This window comes from Chenopodium quinoa, unplaced genomic scaffold, assembly GCF_001683475.1.
Source record: "Chenopodium quinoa cultivar QQ74 unplaced genomic scaffold, ASM168347v1, whole genome shotgun sequence".
In the NCBI taxonomy this organism is placed as follows: Eukaryota; Viridiplantae; Streptophyta; class Magnoliopsida; order Caryophyllales; family Amaranthaceae; genus Chenopodium; species Chenopodium quinoa.
The window spans coordinates 2,695,693-2,717,609 of record NW_018745461.1 but is presented as its reverse complement, the minus strand read 5'-3'; the positions used below and the strand labels follow the sequence as shown (position 1 = coordinate 2,717,609).

Below are 21,917 nucleotides of genomic sequence, written 5' to 3'. Positions count from 1 at the left end.
TATTGTAGAATTTCTCGCTTTTTATACATAGATATAAACATTAGTTAGTTTTTAGGTTTATGTGATGCTCCGAGTTAATGTATTATTTATATATTTCTATAAAAGAAAGTTAAAAACCCTTATTAGTAATACTAGTACTTAATTTTAATAGAATGACAAGTAGTATGGTAATAGCTTAGTGACTAACATGTATAGTAATATCTAATAGAGTTTTAACGAGTTTTTGATGACCCTCTTAGTTAGATATTACTCTGTTTCTTTGTTAAAAATAAAAGAAATAGCAACCAGTTGTGCTCCTTTTTAGAAACAGTCTATTTATTATTTCTATACGTATCTCAATAATTGCAAAATATTTGGCATATGATTATTTGCGGGATCATTAAGACGTTATAATATATAGTTGCCTTAGATTATCCCATGTTTTACTTCCATATTTGAGTTGATTTCTACCCTTAATACTTTTCCGTTGTTTATGATCCTTAGTGCTAGCTTATTTATCTTCTTAGTCCTCTATACATAAAACAACATACAAACACATTCGTCTTTCTCTCAAAATAGTTTTAGACAAGAATCATGATCTCCATTTGTTGATTGTACGTGAGTGCAAGAGTCGTGCTAATTGCCTAATTGTAGAAGGAAATTATGATGATATTACTATATCGGATGGTGTGAAATCATTTTTACAATATTGTTCCCCTTTTCACTAAACGATATTCTTCAATCTCTTATTTGTCACATTATCCCGATACACTTATTATAATTGCTTAATTGAACAGTAGAACACGCAACACCGACTAGAATTTCATCGTAGGGCCACCTTGCCGGAGCTTTATTCCCGATTTGCTTCTATCTTCAATTTGATTCCTTGCTTAAAAGTTAAAACTCAAAATTATGCAAAGGAAGAGTAAAGCTACGCGGTAATACCAACATCAATTTCAAGCCCTTACTTTTTCACTTTCACTCTTGGCCCATCGTCTTATTCCGCGTTCACTTTCACTCTCACAAATGACCCCTTCACCCGTTGAGTATATATTAGCCACATTGCCCATATAACCTTCATTCCCAACTTCCCATCCCCTCTTATATTTTACTCGTACTCGTGTCAGTACCCGTTCAACCTCGCTTATATTTAAGCTTATTAGTCGTCCCCCACCAAAACCCCGCGATTCGCGGCACCCCCAACTATATAAAACTCCCTTCATTCAGTCGTTCCCTCACTTTCTCTCTCCTCCAAACCCCCCCCCCAACAACCTAACCATGGCGGCAGCAACAGCAGCACCACCAGCAACAATCACCATTGCTGATGCGAACCCGAACCCAAACAACGACCGCTACGACGTCAATTTCTACGGCAACCACCTCATCAAAACCACCGTCACCTCCGACCCTTCCGTGGTGACCTCCTGGATCGCCGCCCTCCCCACCGCCACCTCCGCCGCCGCACCTCTCATCGTCGGTCTCGACATCGAATGGCGCCCCAACTTCGGCCGCGGCTACGACAACCCCGTCTCCACCATCCAACTCTGCACCACCACCACCACAACAACCACCGCACACGGCGGAGCCGGCAACCAATCAAACACCTACACGTGTCTGATCTTCCAAATTCTCCACTGCCCAAAACCAATCCCAAAAACCCTCTACGATTTCCTCGCAAACGAGCATAATCTCTTTGCTGGGGTCGGGATTCGATCCGATGTTGAACAGCTTCTGATAGACTACGATCTAGTAGTGAAGAACACCGTCGATCTGGGGCATCTAGCGGTGGAGAGGGTGCCAGGTGTCAGAAAAGGAATGGGGTTGAAAGAACTAGCAAGGATTTTAATGGAGGTTGATGTTCAGAAACCAAAGAGGGTGACTCTGAGTAGGTGGGATACTGAATGGTTGAGTTATCCTCAGATTCAATATGCTTGTATTGATGCTTTCTTGTCTTTTGAAATTGCTAGGAAATTGTTGGCTATTCAACATCACCACCAACACTAATTATATTTCTAATTAGTGAAATTTTCTAACTAATTTGTGGTGTTTATTGTTTAATAAGTAATTCTTAGGTTATTAAGATGGGTTTCAGTTGGTTTATTGGAATTCTAATGTAATGTAACTTGAGTAATGTTTAATTTTTTGCGTTTTTAGTATGATTGGATTGGATAAATTGGGATTTTTTTTTTTTTTTTTTTGTTATTTTGATGATTTTATTTATGGAATTGATTGGTTTATGATTATGGTGATAATCTTACTTAATGTTGTGAACTTTCGGGGTTTGGATTAAAGATGTTAATCCAATTGGAATTGTGGTGTACTGGTGTTCGATTAAGTAATTGTTAGGTTAATATGATGATGATTTGAGTTTTTTTTTTTTTTTTTTTCTTTTCTTTTGTATCTTAGTGTAACACGAGTAATGTTTAGTTTGCTGATGTAATTTATGGTTTGATTGGATATTTTTGTGTGTTTTTTTAAAAAAAAATATGATTGGTGAAATTATTTGGAATTGATTTACAATCATGGTGATAATCTTGTGGAGTTTGGATTAAAATGTTCTCATTTGGAATTATTGTAACCAACTAAAGCAAAATTTGGAATTTTTTGTTCTTGTTTAATGGATGGAAGAAAAGTAAAAAACACAATGTCGTACAAGTATTTGTTGGTTTAGATCATATTTTGCTATTCAAATAAGATAAATTAGGGATAATTCAAATTTAATTCTACTTAATATTTTATTTTATGATGGCACGGACGCACGGTGTGAAAAGAAAAAGATCTTTACTCCGTATTATTTTCAAGCTAATCAAGTAGTGGATGGACTTGCTAATATAGGGTGTTTTGAGTCAACCTCGGTAGATCTTTAGGCCATATTATTGGGGCCTTGGAGGATTTAAGTGGTGTGATTATCCTCCAACCATTATGACCTTGTTTAGCTGTTTAGCTTTTAGCCTTTAGCTTTTTCTTTCTTTGTTTTCCTTTGCATTGGTTGTTTTCTTTCTAGTTGGCAACGATAGTTGCTTATTTGTATTGCAAATGGTCTCCTAAATCAAGATAAATTTTCAATTTTGAGGCAAACTCCCATCTTGCTACATGGCTACCGAATATATCCTCTAAAAAAAAAAGGGAGTTTTTTTTTTTTTTTTTTCCTCTAATGCCTACATTATAATTATCAAGCAGGCCCAATACTGGCTCCAAAATCAAACCCAGAGTTCTTGCCCGAACTTGATACTTTTTTGGGCCAATTTTTTTTTTTTTTTTTTTTTTTTTTTTTAATTTTTTTATTCATTTTTATAAGCTCTACTACTTTTGAATGATACAATAGGAATATAGTTCAGTTACACTTTCAAACTTGCATAATTTGTAAAAATGTTAACACAATAAGATTTCTTGTTCTGTTTTGTGGGTATTGTTGTCTTTGTTACGTCTGTTTTCGTTCTTTATGATTTATCAACTTCTTGTTGGATGATGTTGTAATACACGACTAATCCTAATTATGATTTTAGAATATTTGATTACCTGTACTAATAAATTGGTTATAACTAAGAATAGTATTGTTATCCCATTAAATTAAAAACCCCATTCTAATTTTTTTTGTTAAGTGGGAAAGAATAATTGAAATCACCATTTGAAAACTCTTAGATTAATTAGTTTATTTCCACTAATTACTTATATCTATAGCAATGGCTAATAATGCAAAAACTTATGTTAATCTTGTATTTCTTTTAGCTATTGCCTTATCGCTCCATGTTATCCAAGGTCAAGTTCAACCTCCAATCGATGCTATCTATCAATTTGGAGACTCGATCTCAGATACTGGTAATTTAATACGCGATAATTTCATTGGTGAACATTCACCCTTTGCCTCACTTCCATATGGACAAGACTTCTTCCATGAAGCAACTGGACGTTGCTCCAATGGTCGTCTTATGATTGATTTCTTTGGTATGTATGTGCTTTTGTTTCCTAAGCTTTCTTAGGCAAATTCTCATGCATCACATCATCATATTTTAATAATACTTCCGTGTAATCGATATTATCCAAGATTAACTATATGATTGTAATACTTATCTATTAGATAACTTGTAATTAGTTAAAAAAGAATAACCTAAATTTACCTCAAAATAAACATTTCTAACTTTAAATAAATGGCTAAAAACAACCTAAGTGTACATATATAATCATTAAGGTCCTCATTTAAACTTTAAAATTTTAAACAATGCACACTTCATCACCTTTTGTAACGATAGACTTTGAAGCCCAAAAATAATTTACTTTGTTTCTTAATAAGTTTTTTGAGGAAAGTTTCTTAATATTTTTTTGCACCATCTTCATGCTTACTATGCATTTGATGTTGTATATGTAGTACATCTGTACATATATAGAGTGAGTTTATAATACATACGTATCTTCCAAATAATTAATAGAACATAGGAAGTATTTATGAAGTAGCGAAGTCTTATAACAAAGTTTCTAATACAAATATGTTTATTCTTTTGCAATGATGCAGCCGAATACTTCAAGTTCCCATACCTTGATGCATACCTAAACAAGGCTGGTAACTTTAGTCATGGAGTCAACTTCGCGGTTGCTGGGTCAACGGCTCTTACCACTGGTACCTTAGCACTTAAAGGAATTATTTCACCTCTCACCTGGAGTTCTTTATCAGTACAGCTTAACTGGTTCCAGTCTTATCTTACTTCCATTTGTCCCGATCTAAATGGTAATACACTTTTTTTTTTTATAACTAAATCAATTCATTAATAAAAAAATCATATGACATATACAGATGAAATTTAAAATTAATAACGATTAATTGTATTTGTATGTATGTAGATTGCAAAAATAAGCTTGCCAACGCGCTTTTTATTATTGAATCCGGTGGCAATGACATCAACTATGCTGTAATGGAAAGGAAAAATATTCAAGGCATATATGGTATGGTACCCGAGGTTATTGGGGCTGTTAAAGCCGCCATTGAAGTAAGTTAGTTGTACTAGTATTTGTTGTTTATGCTAATATCATACTTGATCTGGGCTTCAACCATTAGCTTAAGTTGTTAATCTGATGGTTAAGTTGGTCTGGAATTAAGAGACACAAATGTCACGGGTTTAAATCTCATCCACCCCTCCTTTTAAATTGAAATATTAAACGGTGAGTATGGTAGGGCTCATGCTATATCCACACTTCAAGCCCAATAATAGGCTCTCATTTAAAGGGGCATGATAGGATATATAAACCTATCACCGACTTCAACAACAGCTTAAGCTTTTGATTGTGTTGGTCGTTTAACAATACTTATTCCGTTTTTTTAATATTGCAACGATTTCCTTTACATGAACTTCTTAACAAAATATCGGATGAAGTATATTCTAATTAAACTATTGTATATCGCTCATGTAGGAAGTAATTAACTTTGGTGCAACTCGTGTTGTCGTTCCTGGAAATTTTTTATTCGGTTGTATGCCAATTTATCTCTATATGTTTCCACCTAACAACGCAACATTGTATGATGAACTACACTGTGTTGAACAATTGATTGAGTTAAGCACGTTCCAAAACAATTTCCTACAAAAAACTCTTAAGGAACTTCAAGCGGAACACCCGTTGGTTAAAATCGTCTATGCTGACTACTTTAATGCCATGAAAGGACTCCTTCAAAACGCCACTGCTCTTGGTTAGTTTAACTTTTCACAGTAACATACACCTTTTCACTTTTGCGCATGTCAATGCAAAATTTTAAATTAATTATTAATATTTTCACTTTTGATACGTTAAGCAAATAACATGTTACTTAATTAGTTAATTCGAAAAAAGTCAAAGGGTTACAACGATTAAGTAATCGTTAATATATGCAGGATTCGACGAAACACTAAGGACGTGTTGTGGAATGGGTGATAATAGTGCCAATTTCGGTATAACAAAAATTTGTGGATTTAAAGGGGTTCCGGTGTGTCCAAATCCTGACAAGAGTGTAAGTTGGGATGGAATTCATATGACTGAACGTGCTTACAAAATCATGGCGGACTGGTTATTGCAACATAACATTCTTCCTGCCATCTCCAAAGCAGCTTGATTTGTTTCATAGAGGAATTGTTTTCAACAAAACAAAAAAACGGAGTTGTGAATATACAAGATAGAATACTTCGTATTTTCCTTGATTTTATTACTCCATATTTGTGTTACTCGTCGTATAATTTTTGTTTATGCTAGAATATAAAGTTTTATACGTGGCTAGTCATATGGTGTGGGCCCGTATGACCACTTTACCTAATAATCACATAGAAGACAATTAATTAAGTAATATGAGATTACGGTGATTAGCAAGAGTTACTTTAATGTGAATTATTATGATTTCGCATAACATTATTATTGATGTGATTAGATTTAATCAAAACTATCAACGTTATATCAATTGAAATTAAAAGTCATTAATAAAGCAATCGTTGACAATATACGTAGTATTACGTACGTAAAAAAAAAAAAAAAAAACCTCAAACCATGGTGTAATACAACATTATTAAACTTAAGAAAATGTCACACATAATAATTTTATTTGATTACATGTTAAATAAAAAAATGGCATATACTACATATAAGCAAGCATATATAGGCATGCATCACACTTACGCACGCAAATTAATGATACTACACAAACAAGAATTAAGCAAAGTTATCAACTAATTAACCGAAAATACTAGAGAAAATTGACAACCATAATTTTGAAAATTGAACGGCTGTGATTTAATAATTTTAAAATTATTTTATAATGTTAAAATTAATTAAAAATCAACTTACTAATAGGAAAGCATGCCTTGCGTTCTTCTTCCAACCCTATAAACCTCGTAGCGGCAGCAATTTTGACAGTTTCCGGTGAATTCTCGGATAAGTCCTTGTTGAGCTTCTCCTCTACAGCGTCGACGCGACGAAGGCATTCCTGCACCTCTGCTTCGATCTCCAAAGAAAAGTCTGCGATCGTTTGATGTTGTTCCACGGCGTGTGCTACGTGCACAAGAACCACCACCATAAACATCACCAATGCCTGCTTATCATAACTATTGCTCATCTTTTTATTCAAAAGATAACGTGATAATTTACTTCATAAAATGTAATGTTAGGAGAAAATGTAGTGTGATTTATGTAGTGCAATTAGGGAACTAGAACTCGTAACATATTTATGGTTGAAGATGTTGGTAAAAATACCTGTCGATTCCAATAACAAAAAATAGAGAAGATGAAAGGGAAAATACTTGATTGAAGATCTCAAACTCACAGTCGCGCCATAGAACTATAATCCACTGCCTTAGAAGCAAAATACGCCACCACCGGTACAGGTTTCCTGATGACGCACGCCCCGAAAGTTTAACGCAACTCTCCCAGTAATTCGTGCACCCGAACCCGAAGAGTGGAATTGCTCAAGAACTGTTCAGATCTCAAAGGTAGGTTTGTGTTTTCAGCTAGAAAGTGAAAAATGAAAATCATGAAAAGGCAAGACTCGTATTTATATGAGTCCCGGAAAAGGAAACACGCAAAGAAAACCGACCTAGGAAAAAAAGCAAGCCCGATCGGGCGAGCTGCCGCCCAATCGGGCGCGAGATTAAGTTTCTCCAGACCTGGTGTCGCGCCCGATCGGGCGAACACCGCCCGGTCGGGCAAACATCGCCCGGTCGGGCGATCTAGAAACCCCATCCCGGGCGAGCCATCGGGCGAAGCCGCCCGATCGGGCTCGTCAAAAACTTGAGTCCGCCGCCCGGTCGGGCGAGGGCCGCCCGATCGGGCGCGAGAGTTCTCCTATTTTCCTTGGTCACCTCCGCCCGATCGGGCGAGGGCCACCCGATCGGGCGCGAGCATCCGTTTGCATTACCTATTTCCAACAATCCCCCACTAATGCAAGCGGATCTTCAACATGAAATCTGAACAGTAAATGAAAGTCTTAGTACTTAAATGCTAGTATCCAAAGGTTTGAACTAACACATTAGTGCACAAGGTTTTCAACACTTCCCTAGTGAGTATCCTAAGATTTGAACTCCTAGGAACGAGGAAGGGACCTTGAATACACATACCTTGACTTTAGAGCTTATTCAACTCCGCCAATCTTGGCTTACACCTTTGGCTCTCATGAGTAATTCAGGAAAACTACACCACAATTTTCCCTTGAAGGATGCCACCCCTCGTACTCATGTAGGTGTTCCGTCTGTGTATAAAATACACATTCCCAGCACATCTAGGGTCTTTCCTTGTAGGCTTAAAACACATTCAAGCACCTTGCAAACCCAAGATTTTTCTGTACAATAGAATAAGAACATTAAGAACGAAACGTTCAACCCTATCAACTCGACGGTGCATCTATCAATCCACTGCTCAATGATCTCTTAGGCTAGATGCATTAAGGGATACTCCCAACCTCAGTCATTCGGTACCACTATCGTTCCATACTCGAGTAGTAACTGGGCTAGTGATTCTAATTCATTTAAGGATCACTATCATTCCCTACTCTCAAGCAACTGGTCTAGTAGTATTAAGAGCAAGCAATGCTCAACCTTCCACCTTCGGTGTCATTATCAATCCTACTCTAAGAGCCACTGGGCTTACGGTCTTAAATCCACTTAAGAACCATTATCAATCCCTTCTCAAAGAATAACTGGACAAATAACATTAAGAGCCACGCTCAACCTTACTGAATCCACCTGATCAACAAACCACTGAAAAAGGTTATAGATTCAATAAACATAAATGGTTTAAATCCAACAATGAGTCAACCAAAACAAGGCTCTAGACCCATTCAGAACAAAAGTTCAACAAATTAAAACACTTCGGTGTGTCCATGTAAGTTGTCTCAGTTGACCACCCAATCTGGGTTAAGGACATATTAAGAGCACTTAAAGCTCAACCTGAAAACATCAAGCAACAAGTCTACCAAAGCATCTCATAACCATATAGATTAGAGGGTTATCAAGCCAGATCACTTCAAGACGTAGACTCAATTTTTAAACTTCGTCACTAGAATAATTTAAAATACCCCACAGGATCTTAAATATATTCTCTTAGACAATCAAGCACTTACCTGTGCTACATCCTAGTATAAGGACCTGCTTGATTTTTCTTTGCTTTCACGTACTCTAACATGAGTATCATCTCCACAAGATCTGTCTAACTTTGTCACTACATCTATAGTTCCTGACAACATACATAGACACTTGTGAAAAATAATGTAGAGAACATGAGGATCAACTTACCCCCACAATGGACAAACTTCCAGAGATTAATTTTTTCAACAATCATCTTCTTGACCACGTCATCCAATCTAATGAACATTTTCTTCATAATGGATAGTGTACAACAATTTGTTTTGCAGCGCACTCGAAATAGAGCATCACCCTTCATCATGTAAAAACCATACACTGAATAGGTTCAACTAATCATCGTTGTTCATTCAATCATTGTCTCTTAGAATTTACTGGATAGGTACTTGAGAAACTTTCTCACTTTAACCTCCATCCCTGTAATATCTGAAACTCAAACAATAATTGAGTAATATTCTCTTGACAAACAGAATGAACAATATAGTTCACAACAAAACCACTACACGTCAAGAATAGTTTGTTAGTTTGTTCATCATTTAGATTGCAAAACATTAGCACATTTGAATCAAACATCAAGGCCAAATCATGAAAAATAACTCTGGCTTAGACATGATAAATATAATTTACCAAACCACTTTCTCTACATCACAATAATGAGATTGATGCGTACCTTTATTAGTTCATTGGCATACTGCCTAGAACCATTCTGCTTATCACATTATCTTGTACTTGTTTCTTGGCTTAGAGACACATATACATCTTTATCTCAATTAACAACATGCATGTGAAGTTAACAACTTATGATCATTATAGAAAATGAACTCCATCAATGCGAACCATAGTAACATCACATGCATCAAGAAGTTCAACTCACATGCCAAGAAAAATTTAACATAACAAGTTAGAGTACTCAAATCTAACCCCCCACTCACCATACATATCACAAAGGATATAAGATCATGAGCAAAAAATACCTCATCTTCTAAGTTGTCACCTGTGCATGCATTTTAAAATACACACCCTTGATTTACAATCAATCATGCTAGGAAGCTTAAGCAACCTTACTGCAAATCAGACAAGCTTAGAACAAACCAGGTGAGTCATAAGAGATGGTCAGCACCAAACTTACAGAATAAATCCTAACAACATAGTATCTTACCTTTAGCCCATTTCCAATAAACCACCTTTCAACTCACCTTGAAAGATACTTACAACAGATGGATTTCTAATAGAAAGGCAAGATATACTATTCTCAAGCATATAAGACTCAAAGGAGCGAACACTAGTATTAACATGCTTCTTTCAACAACTAGTTAATCAAGGTGTATTCATATAGTTCAGGAAGTTTCATCCATCACTACATGAATATATATACCACACAACAAACCATCTACATACAACTTTCGATCAAGAAAGTAAAACCCAAGATGATACATAACTAGTTTAAGCTTTAATCTAATACACCTTAGATGATGAACTCATCAACTTTACTGGCAGGATAAAGCTTAGGAAGCAAGAACAAATCCTATGTACGAGAAAAACTAACACGTCATGTCATAGGAAAACATAAACTTGAGAAAATTCAAGGATTTAACATATCAAGCTCGTACATGATAAACGTAGCACATATTCAGCATACATATCACCCACATTCCCACAAGCCCTCATGCTTTATGTGAAACATATCTAGAAGTCAATTCTTTATTATTGGAAACCCCCACATCACAGATACCACATGAAAATAATCATGAATTAGGTAACAAATTAGGGAGTATAAACCAAATTCTTGGGTGAAATACTTACTAAACAAATAAACAACTGATACATATCTGCAACCCCCACAATACTAATATTCACATAATATTAATAGTGTTTAAAGACATATAGAATGTTAATTCTCATCCTTACCTCATGTGGGGCACTTACACTTCAAACTTGCACGACCATTCTAGCTTTGTTAAGTCAAGCCTTTTTATTCTGCTAATAAGCACGGAAATCAACCCGGTCTCATCTAGACCATCAACAAGAAAAATAATTGCTACACCTCTAGCCAATTAAATACATTTCAAGTTCGTGAACAAAGCTGATTAAGATCACAAGAATTAAAAGAAACAATAATTCTAAATCCCTTTTTAATCTCAAAAACGAGACACTTACAAGCTTATCACATACTCCGTGCTCAACAAAACATTGTCCATGATTAGGAAAAATAACAATAAAAACACTATCATAAGATAGAACACATGTCATCCCTAATCTATTAGGACAAAACACATTAAAGTCCATGAACATAAATAAATTATCATTAGATGAAACATACATTAGCAGAAATAAATTACTTGCAAACAACAAGCCAAAAGCTATAGATAAACGACACTTTTGGAGACCTTCCTCCTCAATACCACTCATCAACAAGAGTACAAACTAACTTACTAGTTAGTCACAAAAATCTATCTCAAAACACCCCCACATTGCTAAACAATAACTCATAATAATTAAATTATGCATATATAACAGGGGCACATAATAATAGACACAAATATTATGTAGAGTTAGAAATTACTTAAATAAATTGAGAAGGATAACTTATCTGATTACGAGCAATGGTCTGACCAACTATTATTGCATATCTCGGCTCACTCGCTAGACAGATTTTATTGAGTTATAACTCGACAGTTGACACCATTGCTGCCCATCGATCCTCGCACTCCATAACCGATTGCATTACTTGCAAATCCTGTTGGAGTCTTCACTAGAGAAGGAGCAACCTTTTGATAATCTACCACTTTAATTAATATTTCAAATTAAAGACTTCTGAATTGCACTGCTTCCACCGACATTCTTCAATGGAAATTTCAGGTTTTCTTTTCTCTAAATTCTTTAAATAACATGGTTCAATATGAAACCATATTTGACAAACAAAAAGGTAAGGAATTAACTTTCCTTAACCTTGCTGACATGATGTCCACTAGGAGCCACAAATTAAATAAAGAAGGATGCAGTTAAGCAATGATCAAACACACTTTACTCAATTCATCCTTCCAACAATGTACACAGATATTGCACACTGACGGATAAAAAATTCCCCCAAAAATTAGGGTTCTTGAACTGCAAATAATACGGATGAATTTCATACGACGATCCCGAACAAAATTTTAATTTCCATCCCGATCAAACGATTTATATAATTGAATAATCCAGGAATCAACAGTATAATAAATTAATATTATTTTGCTTCTAAATTGTTGGTAAAAATACCTGTCGATTCCAATAACAAAAAATAGAGAAGAAGAAAGGGAAAATACTTGATTGAAGATCTCAAACTCACAGTCGCGCCGTGGAACAATAATCCACTACCTTAGAAACAAAATACGCCACCACCGGTACAGGTTTCCTGATGACGCACGCCCCCCAAGTTTAACGCAACTCTCCCCGTAATTCGTGCACCCGAACCCGAAGAGTGGAATTGCTCAAGAACTGTTCAGATCTCAAAGGTAGGTTTGTGTTTTCGGCTAGAAAGTGAAAAATGAAAATCATGAAAAGGCAAGATTCGTATTTATATGAGTCCCGGAAAAGGAATTGAAACACGCAAAGCAAACCGACCTAGGAAAAAAAGCGGGCCCGATCGGGCGCGAGATTAAGTTTCTCCAGACCTGGTGTCGCGCCCGATCGGGCGAACACCGCCCGGTCGGGCGCCCAGTCGGGCGATCTAGAAACCCCATCCCGGGCAAGCCATCGGGCGAAGCCACCCGATCGGGCTCGTCAAAAACTTGAGTCCGCCGCCCGGTCGGGCGAGGACCGCCCGATCGGGCGCGAGAGTTCTCCTATTTTCCTTGGTCACCTCCGCCCGATCGGGCGCGAGCATCCGTTTGCATTACCTATTTCCAACAGAAGATGTCCATAATTAATTATAATTGTTCATATTGTTATGTAACGTGCTTCCCAAATTATATAGATTAGTGGGAGAGAACTACTTCATTAAAGCATTGATACTCCTACGGTCCTACCAATATACTACCTCCGTTACAGGTTATGTGCAACGATTTGACATAAACCAAAGAGGGAAAATGTCTAATCGTTGCACATAACTTGTAACGGAGGTAGTATATTATTATCTGAGAGTGAGGGATAGCTAAAATGGTTAGAGCTTCCTTCCTTATTCTAGTAGGTTAGAATCGATTCTCACTCCATCCTTGTGGCTCTCTAAACACCAAAAAAATTATCATCTAATAAGAATTATAACATCATTATTTAAAATTTGATTTTAAAATTACACAAGATTAAATTAATGTAATTGAACATATTGATTTATTAAAAATGTGACGGCTGTGGGATTTGAACCCACGCCATTTCGGACCAGAGCCTAAATCTGGCGCCTTAGACTACTCGGCCAAACCGTCTTCATGTTAATAGTTTAGTAATGATAATTATGGTTTCTTACTTAAATAATGCAAAAGTGACCTAATTTCCTTTTTTAGACAGAGACCTAATTTCCTTAGATGCAAATAAAAATAAAAAATTACGTGCATGATCGAATACGTAATGATTGTAACGATTTAAATAATTAAATCTTTTTATTGGACCACCTTTTTGAACATTTTCTAATTTTCTATTACTTGTTCAGTTGTTCTGTTTTTCTTTCAAATAATTATTCATTTATGCACTCATGGAATTCATATAGAATGGCATTCATTTAATTATATTTATAAATGATTTGATTTATGTTTTATATACCTGCTCAATTTTTAATCAACTGTTAGGACCTGTACTCTTCAGCTTTAGTTCAGTTCAGTTTATTTTCTAATTTTCTTCTTTCATAAACAGTTCAGTTTAATTCAGCTTAGTTATTCTATCTTAATATTATTTTATTTTTTGATATAAAGTCCTACTTTACTTATGTATTACTGTATTTTATAATATGTATATTCTTACCAATCTCCTTGTACTATATTAAGGTATATATGTATATTCTTATTTTAACTACTTCTTTCCTAAACTTAGTGTATGTTTTATTCACATAAACTTACCTTATTAGGTTATTATAGGTAATTGATTATATGATTAATAATAATCATGGAACAGGGCCTAACTATAACATTTTTTTTTTTTTTTTTTTATTTTTTTTTATTTGGGTATCATTATCTTGCAATCATGGACTCAGGACTAGGGCTGTACACCGGTCCAAAACCGGACCGGACCTGTTGGGACCGGGACCTGAATCAGGGAATTTTGAGGACCGGAGACCGGACCTGATTCAACAGGTCCGGTTCCGGGTTAGACCTGAAAAATCAGGTCCGGTCCGGGTTCGGACCTGAATAGACCTGTTTTTTTATTTATTTTTTGATTTTTTATTTAAAAAATAAAATAAATAATAACATAAAATCTGATATTATCAATCATGAATACTACATAAATTGTATAAATTGACTAAAGTCCCAATTCCCAAACACCAAAAATACTAGACAACAACAACCACCAGATCTACCACCTTCAAAGTAGATGGTCGCAAAGGAAGGTCGGGGTAGATCGTGAAGCTAGTAAGAGGGCGATTGGTGTATGATTGGGTGGCTGCAGTCGCTGGAGTCGCGCGATCTGGTGGATGCGGTCGCCGGAGTCGCGCGTTCTGGTGGCTGCGTTCGCTGGAATCGCGCGATCTGGTGGTTGCGGCCTCTAGTGTCGCGCGTTCTGGTGGCTGCAGTCGCTGGAGTCGCGCGATCTGGTGGTTGCGGTCGCTAGAGTCGCGTGTTTTGGTGGCTTTGGTTGCTGGAGTCGCGCAATGTGGTGGTTGCGGTTGCTAGAGTCGCACGTTCTAGTGGTTGGGGTTGCTAGAGTCGCGCGATCCAGTGGTCGCTAGAGGAGTGTGCAGCGTGAGGGAGTGGGTTTGTAAGTGTGTTGTGTGACTTGTGTCGGCTGAGTGGGTTAGGGAGTGAGTGATTAAGTTAGGGTTATAAATGAACTGACTTCTTGTTTTGATATTTGGGAAAAAAAAGTTTTTTTTTTTTAAAATACATTTTTACCGGGTTTCAGGTCCAGACCTGAAAACCCCGGATTTGGACCTGATCCGGACCGGGACCGGGAACCTTGAATTTTAAAGACCGGGACCGGACCTGAATCTACAGGTCCGGGTCAGGTCCGGTCCCAACAGGTCCGGGTCAGGTCCGGTCCCAACAGGTCCGGATCAGGTCGGTTTTCAGGTCCGGTCCTGTTTATGTACACCCCTACTCAGGACTCATCACTCATGGTAACATATACAGATATTAAGATAATACAAGGTCAAATTTAAAAATAAATTACTTTAGTTAGTTTTCAATTTTAAACTTTTTAACAACATAAAATTTAATGTAATCACATCTATTTATCCTGCTAAACAAACATTAGAGAACATTACAATAAGACTAACAACTCCATTGTCCTAGACATTCACTATTTATACTAATATTAAGGTAGAGAATATATCAACTGACAAACCAGTGATGTTTATTTGTGAATTGTTTTAATTCAGTGCACCGAAAGAATAAGATATTTGTTATTTAAACACATAAGAAAAGACAAAGATTAATGCAAACTTTTAGCTACACCTAGTCATGCTCCATTTTTAACATTTTAAGAACCTTGTTTTTTTATAATGAGTGGGTTAGCATTGTTATTGCTCATTCGTGGGTTTGATGTACCTAAAGCAAAATAGACGGTAGATACACTCGAATGTATAATAATACTCTTACATAATAAATCAATTGTGTGATTAAGTTATCGAATCAACATAATGAAGAAAGATAATATCCGATATTTGTTAAGATAATATCGTAATTAATATGATATATTTTTTTTATTCTATATTTCAAGTGATTATATTTTAGAAAGTCATCGTATTTGATTAGGAAACTATTCTACGTGCCCAAATATGCTGAGAATTAATGTAAATTTAACATAATACATACTTTCCGTGTTGTTTAAAGTTCTTCCTATTTAAACGGTATTTATTATCATCGAAATCGATAGCCCCCAAACTTTAGTCATGCTATGCTGAGTCCTCCACAAAATAAAATGCCATTATTCTATCATTCTCTGGCTTGGCCGGATACATGCCATCAAACACCTAGCAAAACATGCACTGATCTCTTAATATAAACCTACTATATATATTCTGTTTTTTCTCCAAAAAAAAAAAAAAAAAAAAATTCTGAAAAAAAAAACCTTAATTAGCGAAATCTATGGCAGCCTCACCAACAATAGTTAGCCACCATCAAACAAACACCTACACAGTCTACGACGTGACGTGTTTCAACCATCGGGTTCGAACCATCGTGACACGATGTCCAGACGTAGTAACGTCATGGATCACCCACATCCGATCCAACCATCATCCAACCATAATCGGCCTAGACACCGAGTGGCTAAACCCAATAGCAACCCTACAACTATGTGTAGGTCCAAACTGCCTCATCTACCAGCTCCTCCACTCGCCTTCGATCCCTTCGTCCCTGGAGGATTTCCTAGGAGATCCACAATGCAGGTTCTCAGGTGTCGGAATCTCAGGTGACTCTCAAAGGCTGTTAAAGGATTATGATCTGCGGTTGTCGAGTATGGTGGATGTGAGTAAGGTTGCGGCCGAGGCGGGGAAGGTGAGAGTGAATGCGGGGCTTAAAGAGGTGGCGAACGCGGTGTTGGGGTGGGAGATGGTCAAGGTTAAGGAGATTACAATGAGTAAGTGGAATAAAGAAGTGCTTGATCAAAGTCAAGTTATGTATGCTTGTATTGATGCCTTTGTTAGTTATCATATTGGTAAAGAACTTGATGGCAAAAGTAAAAATAATTGCGTTGATGATTTGAATACTCGAGCTCGAAAATAGGTTAAAGATTTAATGTCAAAAATTTAATTTTTGATATGTTTGATGTATACACAAGTTTTAATTTGAAGGGTTATCAAATTGATTAGGGTTTTATTTTTCAAAAGTTCGCATGATTCCTGAAATTAAAGAGTTAATTTTGTTAATACTACCTCCATCAATCCATCATAATTCATAAATAATCCGTAAAAGTTGTACATAATATGATAATATGTAACGGAGGTAGTATAAAAAGTATATATATAATGTGATTCGATATCATATCATATCTTTTGTGTGTTTGATTAGTCTTGATATTAGATCGTGTTTGATTAGTCTTGATATCATATCGTGTTTGATTAGTCTATTTTAATGTGTTTGATTTTGTATTTGATCTCTCTTTTATTATATTGGAAATTGATGGTCAAAGAATAAAAATAAAAATTTACAATTGAATAGAGCCATGGACAGCGGCTTTTTTTCAATGAGTAAACTTATTTTGAGCATGTGCTTCCAAATAAGTGTAATTATGCTTTTTAGTTGAGATTTTAAAACTTCTGTATATAATAAGTGTAATTTTTAGCATGTGTAAGTTTTAAGGAATTTTTATGCAAATGAAACATACAACTACAACATCATACTACTGTAATTGTTTTTATTTGTAATTATTTTTTAGTTTATTAAAGGATATCATACTAATTATTTTGTGGAATGTGTTCAATTCGTGGAAATGATGTAAACTTATTAGAACATTAAAAATTGAATTAAGATATTACTCGGTGTAGTTATTGTTTGACCTCGTAGTGCTTCGACAATAGAACGTCAAATATACTTCGTCAGCCATAAAACAAATAAAATTCAAAAATAACTTGTTCTTCAGACGTCATGTTCAACTAGTATAGAGAATAATTAGAGATCATAACGTCAATTATTACCAAAATTTATTAATTCAACAATAACCACTTTTTAGCTGTGCTTTTTCGTGGTGAATCAAAAATTGGTTAGTTCAAAGTATAAAAGTTTCTATACAATTAAATTGATGAATTATGATGTAATGAACATAATAATTCCATAAAGAAAAAAGTATTCTTGGCTTGCTCATCAAAAGAACAAATCCTCACAATGACTGGGACAATAAACTGTCATCTTCCTTTTGGATTGTAGCCTCCAGTTCCTCTGTTGTTAGAATCTTGGAAGACGGACTAAACTTTGTATTATCAAGCGATTCAATTTGATCCAATGGAATGGATGTCAACGAAAAATGGGTTTCAGCTGCCTTGATTGTACGATGGATAAATTCTGATCTCGGTAAAACATCCTTCATGCGGCATATAAATTCTGAATGGTCCCTTGCCTGAACATGAGAGAGATGTTATTATAGAGCGCAAGCAGCTGCCTGATACTTTATACTTGTATAGTATCTATAACTCTATGGTGGTTCTATTCTATAGGTACTAAAAACTGTGAAGGTTCATCAAGCTCCAAGGCCCTTATTGCATAAAAATTTAATTAGAAAATAAGCAACACAAGTTACAAACCTGCCTATACTTTGGTGCTCGCTGAGGTATTTTCAAGTACGTCATATTTGCATCTTCATAGTCCCACAAAAACGATGTGTGATGGATCCACCTATTTTTAGTGATGGATTGAGCATTGCCTCCAAATTTTCGGCTTCCAAACACGTAATCTGTGGAAGAAGCAAAACTAATTGATGTCATAAAATCAGCTCAGCATGCAGCAAAAGTCCTAAAATCCATTCATCACGGAACAGAAGCCAAGGTGAAGAAAAGACTCATGTAAAAGTCATGCACCAAAAAAACAAGAGAATGTATATTTAAACATACATAAAGCTCGTTGTGTTTCTAAATACACATCATCAGACTTTTAAATATAATCCTTCTACTGCAAATTTTGCTAAATGTATTAATAAAATTTATGCCCTTGGAATGATGTCTAAAAAAAACTTTCATAGTAAAAACATTTTACAAATTTGAGGGGAAAAAAAACTACAAAAAAGTGGGTGTCTTACATCAGAAACCAGAGGGAGAACTCCATAATTGAATCATTTGAAGGATTCAGAAATGTTAGTCACCAAGAAAACATTTAGGGAGGCATCTTATGCAAAACAACAATAGAAGATCTAAAAAATATGTAATCAATTACCATTTTCACGTAGCTTATAGTCCTCAGCTCCCTGAAAAACTTCATCATACAATAGACTACTCCACGCCATTATTGGCTGAGGATATGCTTGCAAACCAGGAACAGCCTCTTTATTGCATATGAATGAAACAAAGATTGTCCCATGATCAACAATAACAGTACCTCCCCCAGTGAATCGTTTGATGACAGAAATCTTATCTCGCAGCACGGATTTAACATCAAGAAGTTCCGCAGGCTTGCTGATAGCATGACAAAAACAAAGACCTCATCAAATTACGATGTCAGGTAGGATAACTCCAGAAATCATGCTAATTTTTGAAGCACATGCAGATCACATCTTCCAGGAACCTTGCAAACCTAGAGTAAATTACTTGCCAAAGTTTATTAGGTATTACAGTATATGTGAAGTTCCCTGCCATCAAACTCAACTACGGCGCTACAGATATAGCAGCAGAGTATATATAACACCTAGATGATTCATTTGTAAATTCAGGAAGCAATAACTAAAGCTCAGAGCTACTCCAATGCCAAAGCTGGTCAATATTTTCTTGGTCAATCTTGGAATGGTATTAAAATCAAACAGGCTCATTTCTCTTGCGTCTCATTGCCAAACAAAGTAGAGAGGTACAAGTATGTAGATTGACATAATTTATGAACTAAAATGCATGCCACTTATTAAGACAAGAGAATGCAATAATATTCAGCTTACCATGCCTTGGGTAATCCTAATGCACTCACATGAACTGTAATAAAGCTAAAATGCAAAGCTACTTCTTATGCTTAGAGAATTCTGGCACCAGGGAAAAGAACTACTTACCCCGATATTCCCATGACAACTGTAGGATCAGGTGTTCCATCATTAATGACACACCAATTGTCTGATGAAGTACGAAGCAGCTTTTCTTCAAGATGTAGCTGCTGTAGTATAGGTACTCTATTCATTCTTACTAGATTCATCAATGGAAGACTAGAGTTTCTCAGTTGGGATATAGCCATTACAGATATAACCTACAATTACCTTGGTTCCAACTTTTTGGACACTAGGTCATAAAATGCTTTCATAAATTATGATGCCGTGCTGCTACTCTGATTTTGAGATGCTCCAACAAAAAAAAGAATGACCCTACAAAGGACATAAGAGATTCAAGACAAGCTAAATACAGATATCCTAATCTGCCTGGAGCCAGAATTTACATCTATCCTTGAACTAATCTATGATATTCTAACTGACCAACCTCATTACTACAGCTTATTAGTTATCAGTCAAGGCATACAAAGTAATTACAACTATGAGGAAGCAAAATGCAATCATTCCCTAATGAGCACAAATAAAACATTGGCAGAAACACAACAATATTGACTACTTAACTAGAAAGTAATAGAACAGACCCTTCTCAACATTTGGTAGATCGCAAATTACCCTATCATCTCAACATTGTTCAAATTTTAGATTCAAATCCCTCCATCAAACTCTCCTTCACAGTTACCAAAACTCTCTTAAAATCAACAACTACTACTTTATCCATCGAATCGCCCCATCAATTCATAAATCACAACCTCTCACTATACAGCTTGCCTCATATCTTTGTAATGGTTACCTGCTCCTTCCCAGCAACATTTTAAAATGATAATCTTTTTTGGACCAAGAACAACATTCAGTGAAGCTGATTTTTAAAAACACAAAAATTTGAATAAAAGCCTATGATAATCAAACAAAGTTATTTCCAACAAAAATAAATAATTCCCAGATTACAATCTTCAATTTGTAATGCACTACTCAAATTTCATTTATTTTTTTATTTTTTTATTTTTCTTTCTAATTACATCTTTCTAATAAGTAATTTAATTATTTTGCACCAGAATTTCAAAACCCTTAATCACGCTCTCCACATTAATTACTGTTCTAGTGATAGTATATTAGCATATAGAAGTTTTTCTCTTAGGCATTTCATCGAACACCTTACGTGCACCAACAGTTCCTCTCTCCCAACAACCATACATTTAAGTATCCTTCAAACCCTATTTTTAACATCGACCCATGAATCTATGTCCCAAATCTCAAATCCCCAATTACAGCACAGGCGTGAAGAACAAAAGGGTATGATGAAGCCAGCTTGAACCACATATTTGACATAAAATTGTAAAATTAAATTAATTTACCTTCAAAGCTCCGCCGCCGAAAGCTAGAATCCAAAGAAATTTGACGGCCACCTCGCTGGAAGATCGTCGGATGCGGTGGTTTCCGACAAGTCGCAGCGCACAACAGTAAGAAAAATTTTGCTAGAAAAAAGGAGGAGAAAGAAAAGAAAAAATAGAGCTTGATTTTCAATAAACGATCACAAATGATTGACTACTCCGTAAAACATTTTTCCAACATTTCAAGCAATTTTAAATTACATGTCATTATGAATATTATGAATTATATAGGAGCAATTTAAGGTACACTTAGTGTACAAAAGGAATCCTGTACACAAGTTTTCTATTGGTTGATTGAGAATATTCCATTTTTATGGGTCACTTTTATTTTCATTTGAATTTCAAACTTGTTTTTTAAATTTCAACTTGTGAATTTCAAATTTATCTATCCTTTCACCTACCCAAATTAATGTAGTATATAATCCCAAAAAAAAATCAGATTTTTTGACCTCATTTTTTTTTCTCTCTCCTAATGTTTCCCCTCTAATGTATCTGTGTAAATAACGAATGAAGAACAATGAATAAAATGTAAATAAAATATTTGATTTAACTTAACATTTCAATTTTTAGGATTCTTATGGGATGCATATGTCGTTTTTTCTAAATTCTCTCTCCTAATGTTTCCCCTCTAATGTATCTGTGTAAATAACAAATGAAGAACAATATACAA

The 21,917-nt window shown here is 35.5% G+C and overlaps 4 protein-coding genes and 1 non-coding gene across 5 annotated transcripts; 3 read left to right on the top strand and 2 right to left on the bottom strand.

The window, feature by feature from the left end:
- The first annotated feature begins 705 nt into the window (after positions 1-705).
- LOC110714794 (Werner Syndrome-like exonuclease) lies at positions 706-2,156 on the top strand. The gene has a single exon (XM_021893348.1). The coding sequence runs from the start codon at positions 1,258-1,260 to the stop codon at positions 1,981-1,983; it is 726 nt and encodes a 241-aa protein (XP_021749040.1). The 5' UTR covers positions 706-1,257; the 3' UTR covers positions 1,984-2,156.
- Positions 2,157-3,662: 1,506 nt separating this feature from the next.
- Positions 3,663-6,059, top strand: LOC110714842 (acetylajmalan esterase-like). Its single transcript, XM_021893394.1, has 5 exons — positions 3,663-3,924; positions 4,490-4,702; positions 4,816-4,961; positions 5,383-5,656; positions 5,838-6,059. The coding sequence occupies exons 1-5, from the start codon at positions 3,663-3,665 to the stop codon at positions 6,053-6,055; spliced, it is 1,113 nt and encodes a 370-aa protein (XP_021749086.1). The 3' UTR covers positions 6,056-6,059.
- A 7,323-nt stretch (positions 6,060-13,382) lies between these two features.
- TRNAL-UAG lies at positions 13,383-13,462 on the bottom strand. The gene has a single exon. It is a non-coding gene; the product is annotated as a tRNA-Leu (tRNA).
- A 2,390-nt stretch (positions 13,463-15,852) lies between these two features.
- On the top strand, positions 15,853-17,455 carry LOC110714802 (Werner Syndrome-like exonuclease). Its single transcript, XM_021893353.1, has one exon. The coding sequence runs from the start codon at positions 16,274-16,276 to the stop codon at positions 16,910-16,912; it is 639 nt and encodes a 212-aa protein (XP_021749045.1). The 5' UTR covers positions 15,853-16,273; the 3' UTR covers positions 16,913-17,455.
- Positions 17,456-17,800: 345 nt separating this feature from the next.
- Positions 17,801-21,644, bottom strand: LOC110714890 (putative lipoate-protein ligase A). Its single transcript, XM_021893442.1, has 5 exons — positions 21,212-21,644; positions 19,869-20,174; positions 19,052-19,290; positions 18,427-18,575; positions 17,801-18,242 (listed from the first exon to the last, which is right to left on the bottom strand). The coding sequence occupies exons 2-5, from the start codon at positions 20,045-20,047 to the stop codon at positions 18,006-18,008; spliced, it is 804 nt and encodes a 267-aa protein (XP_021749134.1). The 5' UTR covers positions 20,048-20,174; positions 21,212-21,644; the 3' UTR covers positions 17,801-18,005.
- Positions 21,645-21,917: the final 273 nt, after the last annotated feature.